The 26,413-nt window shown below is 40.4% G+C and overlaps 1 protein-coding gene across 5 annotated transcripts in view; it reads left to right on the forward strand.

Annotated features, from left to right (window-relative positions):
• The first annotated feature begins 3,736 nt into the window (after positions 1-3,736).
• Positions 3,737-26,413, forward strand: part of PRMT9 (protein arginine methyltransferase 9) — a 49,375-nt gene continuing 26,698 nt past the window's right edge. Inside the window, exons 1-6 of one of the 5 annotated variants that reach the window (XR_002522245.2) lie at positions 3,737-4,239; positions 7,460-7,608; positions 19,866-20,102; positions 20,611-20,778; positions 22,975-23,077; positions 25,379-25,485. Coding sequence is in view for 4 of the 5 variants with exons in the window: in XM_003899250.5 (XP_003899299.2) it covers positions 4,051-4,239; positions 7,460-7,608; positions 19,866-20,102; positions 20,611-20,778; positions 22,975-23,077; positions 25,379-25,485 (953 nt within the window). In the remaining variant the exon portion in view is untranslated. Of the gene's footprint in view, positions 4,240-7,459; positions 7,609-19,865; positions 20,103-20,610; positions 20,779-22,974; positions 23,078-25,378; positions 25,486-26,413 lie in introns of those variants that run through there. The other 4 variants (XM_003899250.5, XM_021938844.1, XM_021938843.2 and 1 more) reach the window with 4 other exon arrangements.

Below are 26,413 nucleotides of genomic sequence, written 5' to 3' on the forward strand. Positions count from 1 at the left end.
TCTACATCATTGAGGTTTTTCTTAGAATCCTAAAAGAGGGTAAAAAAGGAAATGTAAAGGAAGGAACCAAATAGACTCTCAGAGGTAAAGATCATAGTTGTGAGGGGCAAAAGGGCTATCGTCAACAAAAAAGTGATGCTTTCAATGTTTCTAAAGAAATATTTGATTAAGAATAAAAAAGTATAACCTACATTCTGCCTTTGTTTTTCATTGTACTTCTGGGTTCTTTGAATATAGGGCTCTTCCAAAAGGCATGAAAGGTAATTACAATAAATTCAGTTAATCTTCATAAAGATGAAGAATCTTAAGTAACTCAGCCTCAACCAGTACTGAGGTAATAAAGGAACAGAAAATAGTAATCAAAATGTATTTATGATTCCAGTTTATTTATTTATTTGAGACACAGTCTTGCTCTGTTGCTAGAGTACAGTGGTACAATCATAGCTAACTGAAGCTTTGAACTCCTCGGAGATCCTCCCATCTCAGACTCCTGAGTACCTAGGACCACAGGTGTGTGCCACCACACCCAGCTAACTTTTTTATTTTAAATTTTTTGTAGAGGTGGAGTCTTGCTATGTTGCTCAGGCTGGTCTTGAACTCCTGGCCTCAAGTCATTCTCCTGCCTTAGCCTCTCAAAGCTCTGGAATTACAGGCATGAGTCACCACACCCAGCCAATTCCAGTTTCTTAAGGTGACCAGATGTTCCATGTTATTTGTATCATTCCATTTTTTCAAATGACCTACTCTATGTTCAGAATGTCTTGAAGCTATAGATAAACCACCAAAAAATGCAAATATTTGGCTGGGCGCGGTGGCTCACGCCTGTAATCCCAGCACTTTGGGAGGCAGAGGTGGGTGGATCACCTGAGGTCAGGAGCTCGAGACCAGCCTGACCAACATGGAGAAACCCCATCTCTACTAAAAATACAAAATTATTCGGGTGTGGTGGCTGCCTGTAATCCCAGCTACTAGGGAGGCTGAGGCAGGAGAATCACTTGAACCCAGGAGGCGGAGGTTGCAGTGAGCCGAGATCGCACCATTGTGCTCCAGCCTGGGCAACAAGAATGAAACTCCGTCTCAAGCCCCTCCTCCATCTCTTGCCCTCCATAGACTTGGTAGAAATATGTTCAGTATAAGTTTCATGCAGTCTAGGTGTTTTAGGTACTCAGGTTATCTCAATGAACCAAACAGACCAAAAAACAAAATGGAGCAAAACAAAATAAAAGAAACCCTGCCCCTGTGGAAGCAGAAAGCATGCCCTGGAGTACAAGATAATATGTAAAGTGAAGTAATTCAGCTGAAGCAGGGACTCACAGAGGTGACTGGAAGGATGACGTTTCAGTGATTCATCTCCAACCCACTTTTCTGCAGTGAAAGACTGGGAGGTTTCTTTCTGCTTTCTGAAAAGAGGTTTCAGTCAACCACATCTGACACTTAAAGGATATGGGTGCAAACACTTTTGATCAAATGCTTACAGGTGTTAGTAGCCTAATTTTTATTTTAATAATCCAGATTTATTTATTTACTTACTTATTTATTTTGAGACAGAGTCTCGCTCTGTCACCCAGGCTGGAGTGCAGTGGCACAATCTCGGCTCACTGCAAGCTCGCCCTCTCGGGTTCACGCCATTCTCCTGCCTCAGCCTCCCGAGTAGCTGGGACTACAGGCGCCCGCCACCTCGCCCAGCTAGTTTTTTGTATTTTTAGTAGAGACAGGGTTTCACCGCATTAGCCAGGATGGTCTCAATCTCTTGACCTTGTGATGCGCCCGCCTTGGCCTCCCAAAGTGCTGGGATTACAGGTGTTAGCCACCGTGCTCAGCCATCCAGATAATTTTTAAGTGATTCCAGATAATAGTAACAATGGATAACATTAACTCTATATGTATACCAGATAAAAAATGTTTCTAGATATTATCTCATTTGATGGTTATAGTGCTCTTGTGACTAAAGTAGGAAAGGTAGCTTTAATAGGCTTTTTAAAATAAATAATCCTAAGGAATGCTGATTGGATGGGCTAGAAAGGACCAAGCTTGCTCTCGAATGCCCTTTTTTAAGAAGTCGGATGGCCCTTTCATGTTCTGTTAATTCCTACTAGGAATAGAAAGGCCTTAGCCTTAGACGTTTTGGTTTCGTTAAGGAAGTCTCATACATTAAGTCCTAATTTATTTTGTACAGAAAGTAGCAATTAAGCATAGGAGAGAAATAGGAACATGAATAGTTGGAAAAGTCTACGTGCAAAACCTAGGAGTGGGGCTATACTTTGCGTTAAATTATTATTATTATTGTTATTTTTGACACTCAGTTTCACTCTTATCATCCGGACTGGAGTGCAATGCCACGATCTCTGCTCACTGCAACCTCTGCCTTCCAGGTTCAAGCGATTCTCCTGCCTCAGCCTCCCGAGTAGATGGGATTAGATGCCCATCACCACGCCCAGCTAATTTTTGTATTATTATTATTTTTTTTAGTAGAGACAGGGCTTCACACGTTGGCCAGGCTGGTCTCGAACCCCTGATCTGAAGTGATCTGTCCGCCTCGGCCTCCCAAAGTGCTGGGATTACAGGCGTGAGCCACCGTGCTGGCCCTTTCCATTAAATTAAAAATCACCATCCTGGCCAACATGGCCAAAAAAACCCCGCATCTACTAAAACTACAAAAATTAGCTTGGCGTGGTGGCGCTCGCCTGTAGTCCCAACTACTTGGGAGGCTGAGACAGGAGAATCGCTTGAACCCTAGAGGCAGAGGTTGCAGTGAGCCGAGATCACACCACTGCACTCCAGCCTGCCACAGCGCAAGACTCCATCTCAAAAAAAAAAAAAAAAAAAAAAAATCAAAGTTCTTACTTTGCATCATAATCCGCTAGGTGCAAAGGTCACAAAAGTGATTAAGAATAGCTCACAATCTAGTGAACTGGAACCTAAAAAAACTGATTAGGGTTTACACTGGCAAGTGCTCAGAAAAAAGGGTAGTTCAGGTAATTGGATCAGAAGAGAAGGCAAAAAGGCATGACGTGTTTTTGAGAATTAGAGGAGCCCTCAAAGTGTATTAGTTTGATATGCAAAATGCTCGATTGAAGATATTGTCCATTAATGTATTTGAAAATTGGGACAAAAATAACTTTTCGGCCGTAATAACTATGCTCCCCTCCCTTTTAGAGTTTGGAATCTGTATCTTAGAGGCCATACTTGAATGTGGAAAAACTGTCTTTGTATTAATGTAACCACTATCCAGTGATAAGACATGGAACAGTGTAATAACCCCTAAGCTCATCTTATAACTGAACAGATAGTTGGCAGGGAACTTGGATTTGAACCATGCCTATGCCACTAGCTGGTTGTGTGACTTTGAGCAAGTCACTTCTCAGGATATCACGTTTGCCATCATTAAGACGAGTGTGATCCAAAGGTCCACCTAGCCAAGTTTTGTGAGAATGATATGAAATGCCTGTGAAAGCATTTCCTCTAACACGTCTGAGGTGCTTTTGTTATGTCCAGGTTCTTTCTGGTCTTGAAATTTTGTGCATCACGATCCAAAATGTCTTAAGCATCATCACAAATGCTTGACCGTCCCTCATGAGCGGGTGGCGCTCCGCACTGCCTGAGTCTGTACAACAAGGTCTTGCAGTCGAAAGCCACACACTCTCGGAGTGCAAGAGGGAGAGAGAGGTCTGCTTCAGCAGGGAAAAAAAAGGGCACGAGACTGGACAGGTCCTGCCACAGGAGCTCTCCTATACTCACGCGCAGTGGTCGCTTCTGCGGGAATGGGCGGCAGTGACGTGCCCACGTCGGGTGCGCTGACGTTCGCGAAGCGTGCGCCGCCGGCCAGGTCCGCAATAGCGGGGTGTGCGTCACGGTCTGCGCCGCCCGCGGAGCCAGGACGGGGCGGAGCTTCCGGCTGTTCTCGGGTGGGCTAGTTTACCCGCGGCGGAGGGTAACTTTCCTGTACAGGTACTTGAGCACTTGTCTGGTCCCTGGAAGTGTAGCATCGAGACAGTTTTCTAGTCCCGTTTACAAAATATCTTCCCTTTGGCCATACAAGTGGTGACTGCCATGTCGAACTCGCGGCTCAGGTCCCGCCGAGACGCCGGGGGTGGCGCTGGGGCAGCCGGCCGGGACGAGCTGGTGTCGCGGTCCTTGCAGAGCGCAGAGCACTGTCTGGGTGTCCAGGACTTCGGCACCGCCTATGCCCACTACCTCCTCGTGCTCAGCCTGGCACCGGAGCTAAAAGACAACGTGAAGGTGAGGGTCATTTTTTCTCACTTGCTGGCAGATCCAACGTCCTTGTAAAAAAAAAAATTAGGGGGAAAAAAAAAAAGGCGGAAGGGCCAGGATTCTTGGCTGGGTGGTTGCTATCAATATTTACTGTTCACCCTTGACACCTTTCTTTTATTCACACCTACGACCTGCCCAGAGGAAAATCCTGCCGTCTTCACCTTCGAAATATGTCCAGAAATCTTATCAGTTCTCACCATCTTCCCCTTTACTACCCTGGTTTGAGCTTCAGTCATCTGCTAGCTGTTGCAGTCGGCTCTCAACTGAGCTCTCTCCTGCAGTCTGTGTCAACATAGCTAGGTTTTTGCAACAAAAGTCAAATGTTGTCATTTCTCAGTTTCAAAACTTCCATCTCATTTAGAATTCTAAAGGCCCTCGAATTGGAAATGAGGTCTCACGTGATCCTCTTCTCCCTATATCTAATTTAAGCATGCCCTGGCTTAAGGGCTTTTGGATTTGTCATATTGTGTGTAATAGGAATATAGCGGGCCTCGAGTTGAATAAAGTGTAATTAGCCTAAAGTGGTTATCATTTAATGATGCATTCTTTAAACTTCAATTATTGGATTATTTGCAACAGTTATTCTGTTGAAATGCTGTACTTTTTTCAAGTACTTTTAGAATCTAAATTATGAAAAATGATTTAACTTAAATTTGCAATTTGCTTTATTTAGACTGAGGGTTTCTCAACCTCAGCACTATTGACATTTTGAATGGGTAATTCTTTGTTGTGGGGGGAGGGACGATGTCCTGTGCATTGCAGTATGTTTGGCAGCATCCTTCATCTCTACCTACTAAATGTCTGTAGCGTCTAGATGTTTGTAGTTCATGTAAACTTGGTGTAAATTTCAGGACCAGCTGGCCTACTTTAGGAGGAGATGATATGTTTAGATACAGTTTGCTTCTCTAGGTAGGCAGCAATAGAAAAATGGATCAACTCAGGTGATCTTTCCTCAGTTACTTGTTTCTTAGTTTCCTCTTCTGTGAAACAGGGACACTGCCTGTCTTAAAAATATTTACTGTGTATTGGCCTGGCGCGATGGCTCAAGCTTGTCATCCCAGCACTTTGGGAGGCTGAGGCGGGCGGATCATGAAGACAGGAGATCGAGACCACGGTGAAACTCCGTCTCTACTAAAAATACAAAAAAATTAGCCGGGCGCCATGGCGAGCTCCTGTAGTCCCAGCTACTGGGAGAGGCTGAGGCAGGAGAATGGCGTGAACCTGGGAGGCGGAGCTTGCGGTGAGCGGAGATGGCGCCGTTGCACTCTAGCCTGGGCGACAGAGCGAGACTCCGTCTCAAAAAAAAAAAAAAATTGCTGTGTATTAAAAGTATATTTAGGCTGGGCGTGCTGGCTCACGCCTGTAATCCCAGCACTTTGGGAGGCCGAGGCGGGCGGATCACAAGGTCAGGAGTTCGAGACCAGCCTGGCCAATATGGTGAAACCCCGTCTCTACTAAAAATCAAAAAATTAGCCTGGCGTGGTGGCATGCACCTGTAGTCCCAGCTACTCGGGAGGCTGATGCAGAAGAATTGCTTGAACCCAGGAGGCAGAGATTGCAATGAGCCAAGATCGCGCCACTGTAATACAGCCTGGGTGACAGAGTGTGACTCCATCTCAAAAAGAAAAAAAAAAAAAAGTATATGTAAAATTTGTAGGGCGATGCCTGAAATTCAGTAGGGTAAGCAACTAGTTCTGTTTCCTGCCGAACAAATTGTATTTCTTTGTATGGGCCCCTTGTAGAAATCTCATTTCCCGCTACTCTATTCTCAATACCCAAACTCCAGCCACACCAAGCCACTTATCTGTAGACCCTCTGATCCATTTCATATAATCTGTGTGGGTTTTTTTTTTTTTTTTTTTTGAACAGAGCCTCACTCTACCGCTCAGGCTGGAATGCAGTGGTGCGATCTTGGTTCACTGCAACCTCCACCTCCCAGGTTCAAGTGATTCTCCAGCCTCAGCCTCCTGAGTAGCAGGGATTATAGATGTTTGCCACCATCTTTGGCTAATTTTTATATTTTATATATTTTAGACCATATTGGCCAGGCTGGTCTCGAGCTCCTGACCTCAGGTGATCTGCCCGCCTTGGCCTCCCAAAGTGCTGGGATTACAGGCATGAGCCACCGTGCCCAGCCAGAATCTCCTTTCTTATCCTTGTCTCTCTAGTAAACTCCCTCAAGATTCAGTTCCAAGTATCAACTCTTTTGTATAAAATATGTGAAGATGATTTAAAATGTTTTAATGGTAATGCTGTAATGACTAAAGCTTTCCGTCTTTTCACAGTGTTGCAGCATGGAGAATGGCTGGAGGGAGATGCGATTGGAACTAGAGTGACAGCGTTAAGGCTGTTGCTGTAGTCCAGCAAATGGTTAGAAGGGCCAGATTAGGTTGTAACTGTGGGATGGAGAAGAGGTAACAGATTTAAAGATATTGAGAGAGCATTGGCTAGGTTTGAAACAGTGTATGTGGAGTTAAGGTACCATTATAAGGTGATTTTATGGTTTGAGGTTGAGTGGTATCTTAATCTTATGTCTTGTATCAGAGGAATATGATGAGTTCAGTTTAGAACATTTTGAACTTTGCCAAAATTTTATGTTAAATTTCTCTCTATAGGGCCTCTGTGAGGATAAGAACAAGATTTATGTTGCCTCAGTTCTTTGCACAAGGATTGTTCAGGAAATATTTTAGTTGGACTACATTCACAATGGCTGGAGATCCATTGCCTGGTTGAAATGACTATTAGGAAGTTGTATCTATGACTCTGAGGTTCAGAAGAGGAGGTCTTGACTAGAGATGTAAACGTAGCATCCATCAACACATGGGTGATAATAAATGCATTAGGGATGGATGAGAGAAAAAAGAAGAGAGCCAAGGACAAACTCTAAAAACACAGGAACCCACAAAAATGAGGCAGCTGGAGAATAAGGAGAGTGTGATACAGCATCTAAGAATGGAGGGAGTTTAGAGAGTGGTCAGACTAATTCTGCTTATTATGGCCATGTAGGTGGTAAAATTCACTCATTTGTGCACTTGTTCAGAAAACAGTGCCTACTAAAGCTAAATGAAATTGAAGGTGATCGTTCAATAGTAATTAAGTTCTGTTGCTTGGAATCTTCAACTAATGTTGTATATTCTTTCATCTGTTATGTTATTGACTAATTCATATTTTTTTCTTATTTGTAAAGGAAACTTTTCAGTACACACTTTTCAGATGGGCTGAAGAGCTTGATGCTCTCAATCGGATACAAGACTTACTTGGTTGCTATGAGCAGGCCTTGGAACTGTTTCCTGATGATGAAGTGATTTGCAATAGTATGGGGGAGCATCTCTTCAGGTTTGTAGTGATTTTAGTATTACTTGTTAAGAATTATTCTGTATTGGGCAGGCGCGGTGGCTCACACCTGTAATCCCAGCACTTTGGGAGGCCGAGGTGGGGGAATCATGAGGTCAGGAGATCGAGACCACGGTGAAACCTCGTCTCTACTAAAAATACAAAAAATTATCTGGATGTGGTGGCGGGCGCCTGTAGTCCCAGCTATTTGGAAGGCTGAGGCAGGAGAATGGCATGAACCCGGGAGGCAGAGCTTGCAGTGAGCCGAGATTGTGCCACTGCACTCCAGCCTGGGCAACAGAGCGAGACTCTCAAAAAAAAAAAAAAGATTCTGTATTAGTCTGGATAGGGATAAGTCATACAGTAATTTTAATAGGGAAAGTTTAATATAGAGAATTATTAAGTAAGGAGAACTGAAAAGAATAGCAGATATATAATATCATAACAGTTTTAATATTATGTAATGTACTACATAATAGCCACTGCCCCTAGGAGTAAGAGTATCCAAGGAAGAGTTCCCCTCACTGGGCTGAGTTCTATACCTTATTGAAGAGGGCACAGCTGTGCTTCTCAGGATGGCAGAAAAGTCACTGTAGTGCCTTGCCAGGGAACTTCTTGTAAATTTGTTTTCTGGAACTGGCTATAGTTTTGCCATTTGGGGTGCTGGGGTGCCAGAGAAAGCCTCATGGGGAAGTATCTCATCAGAGGTACTCCATTACAAAACCATGTAGTAGGGTAAGGGGCCTTGGGGAAGCTACTGACTCTTGGATGCTGCTAGCTGCCATGCGTTTCAGGAGCTTGGTTTTAGAGAAGCCCTAAGCACACTGGAATCAGGAAGCAAAACCCTTTCTTCCTACAGTGTCTCTCCAGCACTTTTTGTTTTTTTTTGACAGAGTCTCACTTTGTAACCCAGGCTGGAGTGAAGTGGCGTGATCTCAGCTCACTGCAACCTCCACCTTCTGGGTTTAAGTGGTTCTCGTGCCTCAGCTTCCTGAGAAGCTGGGATTACAGGCGCCTGCCACCCCAACTGGCTACTTTTTGTATTTTTAGTAGAGACAGGGTTTCACCATGTTGGCCAAGCTCGAACTCCTGACCTCAAGCAATCCACCCGCCTCAGCCTCCCAAAGTGCTGGGATTACAGGTGTGAGCCACCACACCTGGCCTCTAGCACTTTTTTTCTGAGACAGTGTGTCACTGTGTTACTCAGGTTGGAGTGCAGTAGCACCATCATGGCTCACTGCAACCTTGACCTCCCAGGCTCTGGTGATCTTCCCACCTCAGCAGCCCCTCACCTGCACACCAGTAGCTGGGATTGCAGTACGTGCCACCACACCTGGCTAATTTTTTGTCTTTTTTGTAGAGACAGGATTTTGCCATGTTGTTGCCCAGGCTGGTTGGGAACTCCTGGGCTCAAGCGATCCTCTGGCCTCGGCCTCCCAAAGGGCTGGGATTATAGACTTGAGCCACCACACCCAGCCTCTCCACACTTTTTACCAACAAAGCTTACCGTTGTGCCAACTGGTGGGAGAATATTAAAGGGCCAGATACATTTTTCACAGAGCAGGTAAAAAAGGGTGAATTTGGCAATAAGTTGATAACTTATATGTTGGGAGTCTTGGAACCACTCCCAGATTTGCTGATTTGCTAGAGGGGCTCACAGGCCTCACCATATAGTCCTAGGCATGGCTCTTGTGTATTACTGTGAACGGATGCAAAGCAAAATTTGCAAAGGGTAAATGTGTATTGGGCAAAGTGTAAAGGAAAACCAGGTGCAAGCCTCCAAAGTTCTTCTTTTACTGAAGTCACATAAGATGCACTTCATTCCCCCAGTGAGTTATGACAACACATGTGAAATGTTGCCAACCAGTGAAACTCATTAGAGGCTCAGTGCCTAGGGTTTTTACTGGGAGCTGGACACTTAGGTACCCTCTGTCTGGCATATACTAAAATTTTAGATTCCCTGAAGAAAAGCAGGTCAGGTGTTCAGCATAAACTGCATTGTTTGTATAATCAGTTTAGGCACACTACCAGTTAGGATAGTGAGAACCCTCCCCAAATCCAAATTCCCAGATGCCAACCAAGGGACACTTTTGTAACTAGGCCTTTCAAAGGATGGCAGTCAGCTCCCTGCTATGTTAACTCTTTCTGCATACTAGTTCATGTGCATGAAGAATTCTGTGAAAGTATAGGAAATAAAATGAAAGGTTAACATTGCTTCTGAGTTTGAAAGTTTCAGAGTAATGGGGACTGAGCATGGTTCTGCCAAGTTTGAAAGTGACAGTTGCTCACATTCCTAGGAATTTAGTTAATGAATCTCATTTTAAATGTTCCTTTTAGGTATTTTCATGCATTTCCTCACTAATTGCTTTCTCTTTCCCTCAAATCACATCCAGCTGAAAAAAACCTTAATATTATGAATACTGAACTACAAAATTCCTAAGTGACCACAGAATTTCTCTTACTAAACCTATCTTGAGTTCCTCAGCTGTTAATCAATCTGCTACCTTTGTCTCTGGTGCCCACGGGGCCCTTGAGTGGCTCACTGGACTGTACAGTGAGTAATCAACTCATTGTTTATTACGCTTTTTTTTCTGTGTGGAGAAATAATGTTTTATAAATAACTTTTAAGAAGAACATGGATCATTAACCTGACAATTGTACTCCTCTGTGATAATTAATGTAAACTCTTTATATGGTCATTCGCAATAAGTTGTATGAATATGTATTACAATTTTGAATCATATGTCTCTCCTCAGAAGAAAATTTTGAGATTTGATGTGTAGAATTTTTTTGTTAACAATTGCTTATTTGAAAAAATTCTAGTCTGGGTGTGGTGGCTCATGCCTGTATTCCCAGCACTTTGGGAGGCCGAAGCAGGCAGATCAGTTGAGGTCAGGAGTTCGAGACCAGCCTGGCCAACATAGTGAAACCCTGTTTCTACTAAAAAAAATACAAAAAGTAGCTGGGTATGGTGGCACACGTCTGTAGTCCTAGCTACTCGGGAGGCTGAGGTAGGAGAATCGCTTGAACCTGGGAGGTGGAGGTTGCAGTGAGCCAAAATCGCACAACTGCACTCCAGCCTGGGTGCAAGACTCCATCTCAAAAAAAAAAAACAAAAAAAAAAATTCTTACCTGTCAAGACAGAATGACTTTCTGTTGAGGCTGCACAATAAATTTAAACAAAGTAGTAGTGAGTTCCTTATGTATACATAAGTGGTTTTGTAAATGAAATGTAACTTTCTCATAGAACAGCTTTTTTCTTCATTGGAATTTCTGTGTACTCTCCATAGAAACTTTATAATTAGGAAAAACTGGTGAAAACAAAAAATTTTTATTTTGGGTTTGTTTTAATACATCTAATTTCACAGCCTTGTAGAAAATAGTGGGAGAATTCTTATTTAGGAAACATGATTATAATGTCCTATTTTATATAGAAAGATCCCTTTACATGTTCAGTAATTGTTCTCTAGTATCATTCTTTTCCTTATTTGAGTATATTAAGTTTTTTTTTTTTTTGAGGCGGAGTCTTGCTCTGTCACCCAGGCTGGAGTGCAGTGGCAGGATCTCAGCTCACTGCAACCTTTGCCTCCCAGGTTCAAGCAATTCTCATGCCTCAGCCTCCAGAGTAGCTGGGATTACAGGTGCAAGCCACCACGCCCAGCTAATTTTTGTGTTTTTAGTAGAGATGGGGTTTCACCATGTTGCCCAGAATAGTCTCAACCTCCTGACCTCTAGTGATCCACCTGCCTTGACTCCCAAAGTGGCGCCCAAAGGCATGAGCCACCACGCCCAGCCAAGTTATATTAAGTTCTATTCAATGAAAAGTTCTATATAAGAAATACTTTGCCAAACTTTGTTAGCTAGTCTCAGTAATGTAACTGCAAGGCATTTTAACAGTCTTAATTAACATGGCCTAGGGAGTGACAATGAATTCTCCTTTAAAAAACAAATACTTGATAATTTTTAATTGTAGAGTATGTTAATAAGTAGAAAAATAAGGCAGATAATCAACTGAGGGTTACTTGTTCATGTTAACAGCTAACCTGATCAGCTACAGCATCCATTTTCTACAAATTAGCAACCTCTTTCCACTTAAATGAAATTTGTTTTAAAAGATTTTTAAAAATCTTTTTTATGAATAATCTCCTCAAATTAGTTTAAAAAAATCTATATTTTAATTCCAAAGTTTTCTTTTGTTGTTTATATAATGAGAGTTACTCTATAAGATTCAATTGTATTTCCAGATTATACACATATGGTGATCATAACATTCCAAGACTTATGTTTCAGGATAAACTCAATTTGACAGAAAAGTGGAACTCTTACGTACTTTTGGCAGATTGTAACTTTTGGTGACCTGTTGTTGTAGGACATTAGTCTGAGCAGTTACCAGTCATTACGATAAAAAATCCTTGGTATTAGTTTGATTTGGGGAGATGTAACTAAGCAAAATTTTTAATTTGGATAGTAGCAGTTCAGAATTCGTGATAGTGTGAATGTGGCTTTTGCTATAGAATTTACCTTCGTTCTTGACTTACAATGGTTCTTGGTGTTTTTGTTTTATACTCCTTTTCTGGTCAAAAATAGCATATCGTTTACACCCCACCAAAAGAATCTGTTCCAGGAGAAAAATATTTCCAAAGTAAATGATAGCTGCTTCTCCTGACACTTATTTGTGTAATAAAGTTTGTCTGGAGTATCTCAACTTCACAACCTTTTGTTAGTCTAGTAGCGTCAGATTTAAACAAAATGTATTTAAATTGCTAATCAAGAAGATAGTGTTTTTCCTAGTTAAAAGAAAAAGGGCATTCTGGTATTTTATTATTATTATACTTTAAGTTCTAGGGTACATGTGCACAACTTGCAGGTTTGTTACGTATGTATACATGTGTCATGTTGGTGTATTGCACCCATTAACTTGTCATTTACATTAGGTATATCTCCTAATGCTATCCCTCCTCCTTCCCCCCTCCCCCTTCCTGTTCCCCTTCCTGTGTCCAAGTGATCTCATTGTTCAGTTCCCACCTATGAGTGAGAACATGCAGTGTTTGGTTTTCTGTTCCTGCGATAGTTTGCTGAGAATGATGGTTTCCAGCTGCATCTATGTCCCTACAAAGGACATGAACTCATTCTTTTTTATGGCTGCCTAGTGTTACATGATGTATATGTGCCACATTTTCTTAATCCAGTCTGTCACTGATGGACATTTGGGTTGATTCCAAGTCTTTGCTATTGTGAATAGTGCCGCAATAAACATACGTGTGCATGTGTCTTTATAGCAGCATGATTTATAATCCTTTGGGTATATACCCAGTAATGGGATGGCTGAGTTAAATGGTATTTCTTGTTCTAGATCCTTGAGGAATCGCCACACTGTTTTCCACAATGGTTGAACTAGTTTACAATCCCACCAACAGTGTAAAAGTGTTCCTATTTCTCCAAATCCTCTCCAGCACCTGTTGTTTCCTGATTTTTTAATGATGGTATCTCATTGTGGTTTTGATTTGCATTTCTCTGATGGCCAGTGATGATGAGCATTTTTTCATGTGTCTGTTGGCTGTGTGAATGTCTTCTTTTGAGAAGTGTCTGTTCATATCCTTTGCCCACTTTTTGATGGTGTTTTTTTCTTGTAAATTTGTTTGAGTTCTTTATAGGTTCTGGATATTAGCCCTTTGTCAGATGAGTAGATTGCAAAAATTTTCTCCCATTCTGTAGGTTGCCTGTTCACTCTGATGGTAGTTTCTTTTGCTGTGCAGAAGCTCTTTAGTTTAATTAGATCCCATTTGTCAATTTTGGCTTTTGTTGCTGTTGCTTTTGGTGTTTTAGACATGAAGTCCTTGCCCATGGCTATGTCCTGAATGGTATTGCCTAGGTTTTCTTCTAGGGTTTTTATGGTTTTAGGTCTGACATTTAAGTCTCTAATCCATCTTGAATTAATTTTTGTATAAGGAGTAAGGAAAGGATCCAGTTTCAGCTTTCTACTTATGGCTAGCCAATTTTCCCAGCACCATTTATTAAATAGGAAATCGTTTCCCCATTTCTTGTTTTTGTCAGATTATTCAAAGATCAGATGGCTGTAGATGTGTGGTATTATTTCTGAGGGCTCTGTTCTGTTCCATTGGTCTATGTCTCTGTTTTGGTACCAGTACCATGCTGTTTTGGTTACTATAGCCTTGTAGTATAGTTTGAAGTCAGGTAGTGTGATGCCTCCAGCTTTGTTCTTTTGGCTTAGGATTGTCCTGGCAATGCGAGGTCTTTTTTGGTTCCATATGAACTTTAAAGCAGTTTTTTTCCAATTCTGTGAAGAAAGTCATTGGTAGCTTAATGGGGATGGCATTGAATCTATAAATTACCTTGGGCAGTATGGCCATTTTCACAATATTGATTCTTCCTATCCATGAGTATGGTATATTCTTCCATTTGCTTGCGTTCTGTTTTATTTCACTGAGCAGTGGTTCTCCTTGAAGAGGTCCTTTACATCCCTTGTAAGTTGGATTCCCAGGTATTTTATTCTCTTTGAAGCTATTGTGAATGGGAGTTCATTCATGATTTGGCTCTCTGTTTGTCTGTTACTGGTGTATAAGAATGCTTGTGATTTTTGCACATTGATTTTATATCCTGAGACTTTGCTGAAGTTGCTTATCAGCTTAAGGAGATTTTGGGCTGAGATGATGGGGTTTTCTAAATATACAATCATGTCATCTGCAAACAGGGACAATTTGACTTCTTCTTTTCCTAACTGAATACCCTTGATTTCTTTCTCTTGCCTGATTGCCCTGGCCAGAACTTCCAACACTATGTTGAATAGGAGTGGTGAGAGAGGGCATCCCTGTCTTGTGCCAGTTTTCAAAGGGAATGCTTCCAGTTTTTGCCCATTCAGTATGATATTGGTTGTAGGTTTCTCATAAATAGCTCTTATTATTTTGAAATACGTTCCATCAATACCGAATTTATTGAGAGTTTTCAGCATGAAGGGCTGTTGAATTTTGTCAAAGACCTTTTCTGCATCTATTGAGATAATCATGTGGTTTTTGTCTTTAGTTCTGTTTATATGCTGGATTACGTTTATTGCTTTGCATATGTTGAACCAGCCTTGCATCCCAGGGATGAAGCCCACTTGATCATGGTGGATAAGCTTTTTGATGTGCTGCTGCTGGATTCGGTTTGCCAGTATTTTACTGAGGAATTTTTCATCAATGTTCATCAGGGATATTGGTCTAAAATTCTCTTTTTTTGTTGTGTCTCTGCCAGGCTTTGGTATCAGGATGATATTGGCCTTGTAAAATGAGTTAGGGAGGATTCCTTCTTTTTCTATTGATTAGAATAGTTTCAGAAGGAATGGTACCAGCTCCTTCTTGTACCTCTGGTAGAATTCGGCTGTGAATCCGTCTGGTCCTGGACTTTTTTTGGTTGATAGGCTATTAATTATTGCCTCAATTTCAGAGCCTGCTATTGGTCTATTTAGGGATTCAACTTCTTCCTGGGTCAGTCTTGGGAGTGTGTGAGTGTCCAGGAAATTATCCAGTTCTTCTAGTTAATTTGCGTAGAGGTGTTTATAGTATTCTCTGATGGTAGTTTGTATTTCTGTGGGGTTGGTGATATCCCCTTTATCATTTTTTATTGCATCTATTTGATCTTCTCTCTTTTCTTCTTTATTAGTCTTGCTAGCGGTCTATCAATTTTGCTGATCTTTTCAAAAAACCAGCTCCTGGATTCATTGATGTTTTGGAGGGGTTTTTGTGTCTCTGTCTCCTTCAGTTCTGCTCTGATCTTAGTTATTTCTTGCCTTCTGCTAGCTTTTGAATGTGTTTGCTCTTGCTTCTCTAGTTCTTTTAATTGTGATGTTAGGATATCATTTTAGATCTTTCCTGCTTTCTCTTGTGGGCATTTAGTGCTATAAATTTCCCTCTACACACTGCTTTAAATGTGTCCCAGAGATTCTGGTATGCTGTATCTTTGTTATCATTGGTTTCAAAGAACATGTTTATTTCTGCCTTCATTTTGTTATGTACCCAGTAGTCATTTAGGAGCAGGTTGTTCAGTTTCCATGTAGTTGAGCGGTTTTGATTGAGTTTCTTAGTCTTGAGTTCTAGTTTGATTGCACTGTGGTCTGAGAGACAGTTTGTTATAATTTCTGTTCTTATGCATTTGCTGAGGAGTGCTTTACTTCCAACTATGTGGTCAACTTTGGAACAAGTGCGATGTGGTGCTGAGAAGAATGTATATTCTGTTGATTTGGGGTGGAGATTTCGGTAGATGTCTATTAGGTCCGCTTGGTGCAGAGTTGAGTTCAATTCCTGGATATCCTTGTTAACTTTCTGTCTTGTTGATCTGTCTAATGTTGACAGTGGGGTGTCAAAGTCTCCCATTATTATTGTATGGGAGTCTAAGTCTCTTTGTAAGTCTCTAAGGACTTGCTTTATGAATCTGGGTGCTCCTGTATTGGGTGCATATATATTTAGGATAGTTATCTCTTCCTGTTGAATTGATCCCTTTACCATTATGTAATGGCCTTCTTTATCTCTTTTGATCTTTGATGGTTTAAAGTCTGTTTTATCAGAGACTAGGATTGCAACCCCTGCTTTTTTTTTGTTTTCCATTTGCTTGGTAGATCTTCCTCCATTGCTTTATTTTGAGCCTATGTGTGTCTCTGCATGTGAGATGGGTCTCCTGAATACAGCAAACTGATGGGTCTTGACTCTATCCAATTTACCAGTCTGTGTCTTTTAATTGGACCATTTAGTCCATTTACATTTAAGATTAATATTGTTATGTGAAAACTTGATCCTGTCATTATGCTATTAGCTGGTTATTTTGCTCGTTAGTTGATGCAGTTTCTTCCTAGCCTCGATGGTCTTTACATTTTGGCATGTTTTTGCAATGGCTGATACTGGTTGTTCCTTTCCATGTTTAGTGCTTCCTTCAGGATCTCTTGTAGGGCAGGCCTCGTGGTGACAAAATCTCTAAGCATTTACTTGTCTGTAAAGGATTTTATTTCTCCTTCACTTATGAAACTTAGTTTGGCTGGATATGAAATTCTGGGTTTAAAATTCTTTTCTTTAAGAAAGTTGAATATTGGCCCCCACTCTCTTCTGGCTTGTAGAGTTTCTGTCAAGAGATCTGCTGTGAGTCTGATGGGCTTCCCTTTGTGGGTAACCCGACCTTTCTCTCTGGCTGCCCTTAAGATTTTTTCCTTCATTTCAACTTTGGTGAATCTGACAATTATGTGTCGTGGAGTTGCTCTTCTCGAGGAGTATCTTTGTGGCGTTCTCTGTATTTCCTGAATTTGAATGTTGGCCTGCCTTACTAGGTTGGGGACGTTCTCCTGGATGATATCTTGCAGAGTGTTTTCCAGCTTGGTTCCATTTTCCCCGTCACTTTCAGGCACACCAATCAGACATAGATTTGGTCTTTTCACATAATCCCATATGTCTTGGAGGCTTTGTTCATTTCTTTTTACTCTTTTTTCTCTACACTTCTCTTCTCGCTTCATTTCATTCATTTGATCTTCAATCACTGATTATCTTTCTTCCAGTTGATTGACTTGGTTGCTGAAGCTTGTGCATTTGTCACGTAGTTCTCGTGTCATGTTTTTCATCTCTGTCAGTCCTTTTATGGTCTTCTCTACATTGATTATTCTAGTTATCCATTCATCCATTCTTTTTTCAAGGTTTTTAGTTTCTTTGCGCTGGGTATGTCATTCCTCTTATAGCTCAGAGAAGTTTGATCGACTGAAGCCTTCTTCTCTCAACTCGTCAAAGTCATTCTCCGTCCAGCTTTGTTCGGTTGCTGGCGATGAGCTGCGTTCCTTTGGAGGGGGAGATGCGCTCTGATTTTTTGAATATCCAGCTTTTCTGCACTGCTTTTTTCCCATCTTTGTGGTTTTCTCTGCCTTTGGTCTTTGATGATGGTGACGTACTGATGGGGTTTTGGTGTGGGTGTCCTTTCTGTTCGTTAGTTTTCCTTCTAACAGTCAGGACCCTCAGCTGCAGGTCTGTTGGAGTTTGCTTGAGGTCCACTCCAGACCCTGTTTGCCTGGGTATCAGCAGTGGAGGCTGCAGAAGATAGAATATTGCTGAACAGCAAGTGTTGCTGTCTGATTCTTGCTCTGGAAGCTTCGTCTCAGAGTGGTAGCCAACTGTGTGAGGTGTGAGGTGTCAGTCTGCACCTAGTAGGGGATGTCTCCCAGTTAGGCTACTCAGGGTTCAGGGACCCACTTGAATAGGCAGTCTGTCCGTTCTCAGATCTCAACCTCCGTGCTGGGAGAACCACTGCTCTCTTCAAAGCTCAGTTGAAAATACAGAAATCACCTGTCTTCTGTGTTGCTCATGCTGAGAGCTGGAGGCTGGAGCTGTTCTATTCGGCCATCTTGGGCGCCCCCTCCTGGCGTTCTAATACTTCTCTGATATTATGGACACACATGTTGGGTCTTTCAATGAGATATGCTTTAATGGAGTAGATTATATATTTTTTAGATTAGAATTTCAGCTTAAGGAAACTGGTGATGTATTAAATATCAAACCTAAGGGAAGTACAAACCCAGGAAATTATTAGGGGTGTGTTTAATACCCATTGCTGAGTTAGTCTCACAACAAATAATGATTACATACAATGTACATGGTACTGTACTATGTACAATGGTAGTTGCAAATAAGATCAAGATAGTTCTACCTTCAAGATAACTTAAAATAACATACGTTAACTGAAAACATATACATTTTCACCTAAATCATGAGTGCCTCTTATTTGACATAGAACCATTGCTTTTTGTTAGAGTGCAGTCCCCTGTTTGGACTTCTAGAATGTCTTTTTTTGCTTAAACCATACCTAGAATGAATAGTATGATTAAGTTTCTCTAGCCAGGTACAGTGGCTCATGCCTGTAATCTCAGCACTTTGGGAGCCTGAGGCAGGCGAATCACCTGAGGTTGGGAGTTTGTGACCAGCCTGACCAACATGGAGAAACCCCTTCTCTACTAAAAATACAAAATTAACTGGGCGTGGTTGTGCATTCCTGTAATCCCAGCTACTCAGGAGGCTGAGGCAAGAGAATTGCTTGAACCCAGGAGGCGGAGGTTGCAGTGAGCCAATATTGCACCACTGCACTCCAGCCTGGGCAACAAGAGCGAAACTCTGTCTCAAAAAAAGGAAAAAAAAAGTTTATCTAAACTTGACAGAATGCTTAAAGGTACTTACGAAGAACTATGAATGAAAAGGGCTCTACTAGCTCAGTTCTGTTCAATGTGTGGTCCACACATTGGTGCTCACCCACGGATTAGTGGTTAATGACAGGTAAGTACAGAAATTGAGAGTAAGTGTTTGGAAATGGATATAGCAATTTAACATTGCTGTAAATCCAAGCATATGGTCAGGAAACTAATGCAGAAGAGAGTATATAGATCAGTTTGGGTGCTGCTGAAATCTGATGTGTCAGCTCCATATGAATTGTGTGCAATACAGCCGTATCGATCTGCAAACAATTAGATGTTTAAGAAAGGGAGGATTCCCTCCTTCTCAGTATTGCACTTGACTAGTCTTAAAAATAAAAAATTAAGAAAAAAGGGAGGAGAGGTTTTTCATTACAGATAGTTTGAGAAGCACTGTTCTAGAGGGTTGGATAGGTTTTTTTCTCCTGTGTTTTGTTTTTCATTTGCTCACCTATAATTAAATATAGTACTTAATTTTGAGTGACTTGCCTTTGATTTTCTTTCAGAGCATTTGTTTAGCTTAGTGTCCTTAGGCACAATGGTTCCCTTTATGCGGTCATATTTATTTACTTAGTATAATATTTAATTAAAATATGTAATTATAATAGCAAGTACAACTGACATAAACTGATCTGGCAGCAAATACAACTGACTCTTGATGACTATTCAACTCAGTTGCTGAGAGAAAAAGCATGCAGGCCCCCCCAGAGAGGAGCCTACTAAGCCATAGGCATTAGTGTGTTGTACAGAGGGAATGGAGTTGGCTAAATGGAGGATGACTGTGACATCTTCTGCTGTACATTAGTATAATAGTAATTCGTAGTCAAGTACTTTTTTGTCTCCTGAAATATGTAAATGTAGTGGTTCAGAAAATAAAGAAATACTGAGGCTTGCATTCCTCACAGACAACTTCCCAAAAGAGGTAGCACTTGGATTGGCAGGATTTGGGGTGCTGGCATGGGATTCCCAGGCCAGGTGATTGGCATAAACAAAGGTACTGCAGTATGATAGCATATAGTTGAATATATTTTGTCTTTGTCATTTTTTACTCTAGAATGGGCTTTAGGGATGAAGCAGCTGGGTATTTTCATAAAGCAGTGAAGCTAAACCCTGATTTCAGTGATGCAAAGGAGAATTTTTATCGTGTTGCAAACTGGTTGGTGGAACGCTGGCACTTTATCATGCTTAATGACACCAAGAGGAATACGATTTATAATGCAGCAATCCAGAAGGCAGTTTGTTTGGGGTCCAGAAGTGTTTTGGACATTGGAGCGGGAACTGGAATACTAAGGTTGGTAGTAATTGCATTTTGATGATATATACATGTATTCTAATGTAAATTAAAGATTTTGGCAGATATAGAAAATTTAACATTGGAATTTAAAAGTATTATAATCTTATTAGGGTTATTTATGTAAGTATTATGTTTTTTACTATAACTTTTATCAAGAACTCGACATAACTGCTAAGAAAAATTTGAGATTATTGACATTTTGAATAATGAATTTAAGAGTCTTTTTTATGTTAACATTCTGGTGGAATCTAGTTGTCTAAGTTAAAGCCCGTTAGTATTCATTAAAGATATAATGCCAGTTGTGTCTTAATAGAGTAGATCCCATGTTTTATTGTATGATTTGTTTCTAGACAAGAATATTAGTTTATTTTTTAATGCAGAATGAGTAATGATTGTGTTAAAGAATAAAAGGAAAAACCCCACATTTTAGCATCATCATTTCCTTAAAATTTGAGAAAATACAGTAGATTGTCTTTTCTTGATGGAACACTTTTTTCCCTTGTAGCATGTTTGCTAAAAAAGCTGGAGCACATTCCGTGTATGCTTGTGAGTTATCCAAGACCATGTATGAACTTGCCTGTGATGTCGTGGCAGCAAACAAGATGGAAGCAGGGATCAAACTCTTACATATGAAGTCACTTGACATAGAGATTCCAAAACATATTCCTGAAAGGTATTATCATGTAAACTAATTTTACTGTTTATACTTCTCTATTTTTAAAAAACTAAGATATATTTCTAGCTTTTAGTCCAAACAAAATGCTACAAAACCCTTATTTTGTAAAGATACGGATATAGGATAGAATAGTTTACTATTAAGACATATTTAAATAAAATTATATTCTTTATTAAAAATATTTAAAGGTCTTGTGAAAAATTTGTGGCAAGGGATGAAATAAACTTGATCTTAGCAAGTTACTTTACCTTTGTTAATTTCAGTGTTCTCATTTGTAAAAATGGATAATCCTGTGTGGTCAATAACTACTTAAAAGTTGTATTTAAAAAGAAATCATAAGCAGTTCAGATTCAATGGACTTATCACATTTTGTGTTAATATATTTGTTTAAAATGAAAGCTTTGGAAATGTCAGCTGTCAGTGTATTTTGGCATGGGTCCTTTAAATGGTTTGAATATAAGTAATATAAGTCTTGGCTTTTTAGTATGTTTTCTCACTGTGATCAATATCACAAGGGTGATGGAATTTTAGAGCTAGAAGGAATTTGAAAATGATCTGGTTCCACACTAGTCACTTTAGAGACAAAGTTTTCTTTATGTAGCACTTACTTTGCCTATCTCTTCTGGGTTTATCTTCCAATCTTACTTCAATTCAGTTTGTATTGAAAGAAGATATTTTTGTGCCTTATATGAACTATGACTTTAAAAAGTCTTCTTCCATGTATATATAATAGTATTTATGTTAACATAGTACCTACAGTTTTGAATGGTCTCTACATTTATTCTCATGAAAAAATTCCTGTTAGATTAAGGCAAATGTCATACCCATTTTATAGGAAAAAGCATTTTCCTGAATTGTCTTGTTCCACTTGGGCTGCCATAACGAAGTACCGCAGACTGGGTAGCTTTAACAATAGGCATTTATTTTCTTACAGTTCTGGAGACTGGAAGATCATGATCAAGGTGCTGGCTAGTTTGGTTTCTTGTGAGGGTTCTCTTCCTGGATTGCAGATGCTGCTTTCTTGTTGTGTCTTTACACAACCTTTCCTTCTTCAATACAGTCAGTTTTGGGGTTAAGGGCTTCAACATGAATTTTGAGAGGGACATGAGTCGGCATGAATCAAAGTTACCTTAATTTAATCATTTTTCTCACAGATAATGTTGTAGAAAGATCTGTTGGTTTTGAACCAGGAGCTGTGGATTCCAGATTAGACTATTATTAATTTATTTTGACCTTAAGCAAATGTCTAGACCTCAAGGTATTGGATTAGATGATTTGAAACACCTTTCACATTCTAAGTGTATGCAATCATAAATACTGGGTATTTTCTGTATATAAGATGTTGGGTCTAGGCACTGTGGAGGATACCAAAGTCATTCTTACCCTTGAGGCACTTACAGTCTAGATAGAAAGATAAAGAATATTCATGAAACTTTTCTTATCTTATAGCTACATAAATGTGTGATACTGGCAATAAATGCTGAAGGAGTTCAGAGAAGGGAGAAAATATTTTCGTATGTCTTTGAGTAAAATTTTCTAGAAAGAAAGCATGGACAGAAGAGCAGAGTTCTGTGGACTAGGCTTTTTCTAAGACTCAGGCAGTGGGTAAAGCAAAAGAAGTGATAAGAGAGGCACAGTCAACATGGAGAAGGCAAACATGGGTGATGCAGTGTCATAAAAGGTAGAGATAGATTTTGAGAGGGAGGGCTCTCTCCTGCAATCAGTGTTATTTGGAGATCAAAAAAATGATAACTGGGAAAGAGGATTCATTTTGGTAAGTAGGGAGTTATTGATGGTAGATAATATTTTTATAGACTGTTGGAGATGGAAGTCTTCTTACTTGGCATTAAGGAAGAGACTGGTAAAGGTAAAAGGTATGAACCACTCTTAAAGATGTAGGCAATGAAAAAATAACCTGGAGAGGGAACAAGGCCAAGCGAAGGTTGTCATTCCCCACCTCCCCCCGCCCTCCATCTTCCAAACCAAGGAGAAAGAGCCAGTGGAGAACAAAGGAGCTTAAGTAGCATTCAAGTAAAGTTCCTCAAGATTCAGTAGTAGATCTTAAAAGTATTAGGACATTTTACATATGAATTGTTTCTATAATATATTCTTCCTTTCTCCTCTCAGCTTTGACATCTTTATATAATAGCATGATATTTTACTTACATATATCTTTAAAAAATCATTCTATAGAGTGTCCCTAGTTGTAACAGAAACTGTCGATGCAGGTTTATTTGGAGAAGGAATTGTGGAGAGTTTGATTCATGCATGGGAGCATTTACTTTTACAGCCAAAGGTAAGCAGTATGAAAATACTTAAAACTGATTAAGAATTCATTATTTCATCAGAGATTTATTGAATCCTTAGTATATTTACAAAGCAATATGAAATATATTTTCCTTTGCCAAGGTGTACATACCGTGTGGTTGGAAAGAAATCTATGCAAAAAACATTTACTGGCTGGGCCTGGTGGCTCACACCTGTAATCCTAGCACTTTGGGAGGCCGAGGTGGGTGGATCACCTGAGGTCGGGAGTTCGAGACCAGCCTTACCAACATGGAGAAACCCCATCTCTACTAAAAATACAAAATACAAAATTAGCCGGGTGTGGTGGCACATGCCTGTAATCCCAGCTACTTGGGAGGCTGAGGCAGGAGAATCGCTTGTACCTGGGAGGCGGAGGTTGCATTGAGTCGAGATTGTGCCATTGCACTCCACCCTGGGCAACAAGAGCGAAACTCCGTTTCAAACAAAACAAAACAAAAACATTTACTAACAACATGATTCAATGTATAATTATGTGCCTGAATGAAATATACAGGCAAAAATACTCCAGGGAAGAATTCTTAGGAATTGAGATTACTTTATGGAGGGACTGACTATGGAATTCTTGAGTAGGGTTGAAAAACGGAGATACTTTAAGTCTTACAGACCTCACTGCCTAGAATTTTGGCAAATTATCAGAAGGGAGTATAGTAATAGCTGGTTTGGTACTGTTTTCAGGTGCCTTTTGAACCCAGGCTATGGATTGAACAGGACTAACTCTTATAATTGCCAAATTATATTTTGCATTGAAATCCTCTATTGTAGCCCACAAATCATTGATTTGGTTCATATGATATGTGTTATCAGTGAAAGGATTTTAATATGTAATAAAAATTCAATATTAACAGAAAATGATTTGGATTTAAAATTGCTAAAGGTTGAAAAGAGCAATTTCTTTTTTGAAGTAATGACAGGGTTTCACCATGTTGGCTTGGCTGGTCTTTTTTTTTTTTTTTTTTTTTTTTTTGAGACGGAGTCTTGCTCTGTCACCCAGGCTGGAGTGCAGTGGCCGGATCTCAGCTCACTGCAAGCTCCGCCTCCCGGGTTTGTGCCATTCTCCTGCCTCAGCCTCCTGAGTAGCTGGGACTACAGGCGCCCGCCACCTCGCCCGGCTATTTTTTTGTTTTTTTTTTTTTTTTAGTAGAGACGGGGTTTCACCGTGTTAGCCAGGATGGTCTCGATCTCCTGACCTCGTGATCCGCCCGTCTCGGCCTCCCAAAGTGCTGGGATTACAGGCTTGAGCCACCGCGCCCGGCCGGCTTGGCTGGTCTTAAACTCCTGGCCTCAAGTGATCCACCTGCCTTGGTCTCCCAAAGTGCTGGGATTGCAGGTGTGAGTCACTGCTCCTGGCCAAGAAATTTATTTTTTAAGTAGGTAATGATATTGATTTATTGATCAAAGTCATACCCAAGTCTTTTTTTCTATGCAGACTTACAGTCTTTACCCCTCCCATCCTCCCTCTTGTGTCCTTTGCATTTGTATTGTGAGAAAAAATATATATATATACACATACATATATAGCAATGAAAATACTTACTCTGTTTTTTTGAGATGGAGTCTCAATCTCTTGCCCAGGTAGGAGCTCAGTGGCATGTTTTTTAGCTGACTGCAACCTGGAACTCCTGGACTCAAGTGGCCCTCCCATCTCGGCCTCCCAATGTCACCACACTTGGCTAACAACAACAAAAAAATTTCTGTAGAGACAGGGTCTTGCTATGTTGCCTAGGCTGGTCTCAAACTCCTGGCCTCAAGTGGTCCTCTCTCCTTGGCCTTCCAAAGTGCTGGAATTGCAGGTGTGAGCTACCAGGCCCAGCCAAAAATACTTTAAAAAAAATTTTTTTTGAACGGAGTCTCGCAGTGTTGCCCAGGCTGGAGTGCAATGGTGTGATCTCAGCTCACTGCAGCCTCTGCCTCCCAGGTTCAAGCGATTCTCCTGCCTCAGCCTCCCAAGTAGCTGGGACTACAGGTGCGTGCCACCACGCCCAGCTAATTTTTTGTGTTTTTAGTAGAGATGGGGTTTCACCGTGTTAGTCAGGATGGTCTCGATCTCCTGACCTCGTGATCCGCCTGCCTTGGCCTCCCAAAGTGCTGGGATTACAGGTGTGAGCCACCGTGCCCAACCCAAAAATATTTTTTAAGGAAGAAAAAAAATTTTTAACTTACTTTATCCTTACTTACTGTCTTTTTAGGTTTTTTATATTTTCATAGCTTATTATGCACACAAATTTTTAATACATGTGATAACGTAATTTTTATTGTTATTTTTTTTTAGACCAAAGGTGAAAGTTGTAATTGTGAAAAGTATGGGAAAGTTATACCAGCAAGTGCTGTTATATTTGGGATGGCAGTAGAATGTGCAGAGATAAGAAGACAGCATAGGTAAGTGTATTAGTCCGTTTTCACACTGCTACAAAGAACCTCCCAAAACTGGGTAATTTATAAAGGAAAGAGTTTCATTCAAATGACTCACAGTTCTGAATGTTGAGGAGGCCTCAGGAAACTTACAAACATAGCAGAAGGGGAAGCAGGCACGTCTTACATGGCAGCAGGCAGGTGAGGAGGGGGATGGGGGGCGCAGAGAGAGAGAGCACAAGACCACGTGGGTGAGTGTGGGAAAAACTACCATTTGTAAAACCATCAGATCTTGTGAGAATTCACTCCCTATCATGAGAACAGCATGGAAGAAACCGTTCTCATAATCCAGTCAATTCCCCTCCCTCAACATATGGGGATTACAATTTGAGATGAGATTTGGGTGGGGACACGGAGTCAAACCATATCAGTAAGTGACTATTTAAATAGTAAATATTGAAAAATAATAATTGTAAAGAGAATATTACAGAGATAAGTTAGTGAATATGTATTTGGGTGAGGATTTGTAGTTTTGTGACCTTTAAATTCATGCTGCTTACACTGGTTTTATTCTTTTTTTTTTTTTTTTTTTGCCTATTTTAAATGAAACTTCATGGTTAAAGCCAGTTCTTTTTTTAATGGAGAATTAATTTTGATACAACTTAGTACTCTTTAGTTGTTATGGATTCATGTAGAAAAATACTAAGTTCTGACTGATTTTAGGTGAAGTTGGAATGAAAGATTCCACAGTGAAAATAAATTTTGGTCTTAATTACTTCAATTTCCCTTTTCTTAAAAATTTCACTAATACTATAATGATTTGTAGTTGGGCTGGATGGAATTTTAGGATCTTTCTAAGCTTCTACCAGTAACTTAATTGTAAATGTAGCATATAAATATTTTAGGACATACTGATAAGTGGTTTGAAAAAAATGAAAACCACTGTGAACCCCTC

Source organism: Papio anubis, chromosome 3 (genome assembly GCF_008728515.1).
Source record: "Papio anubis isolate 15944 chromosome 3, Panubis1.0, whole genome shotgun sequence".
Classification (NCBI taxonomy): Eukaryota; Metazoa; Chordata; class Mammalia; order Primates; family Cercopithecidae; genus Papio; species Papio anubis.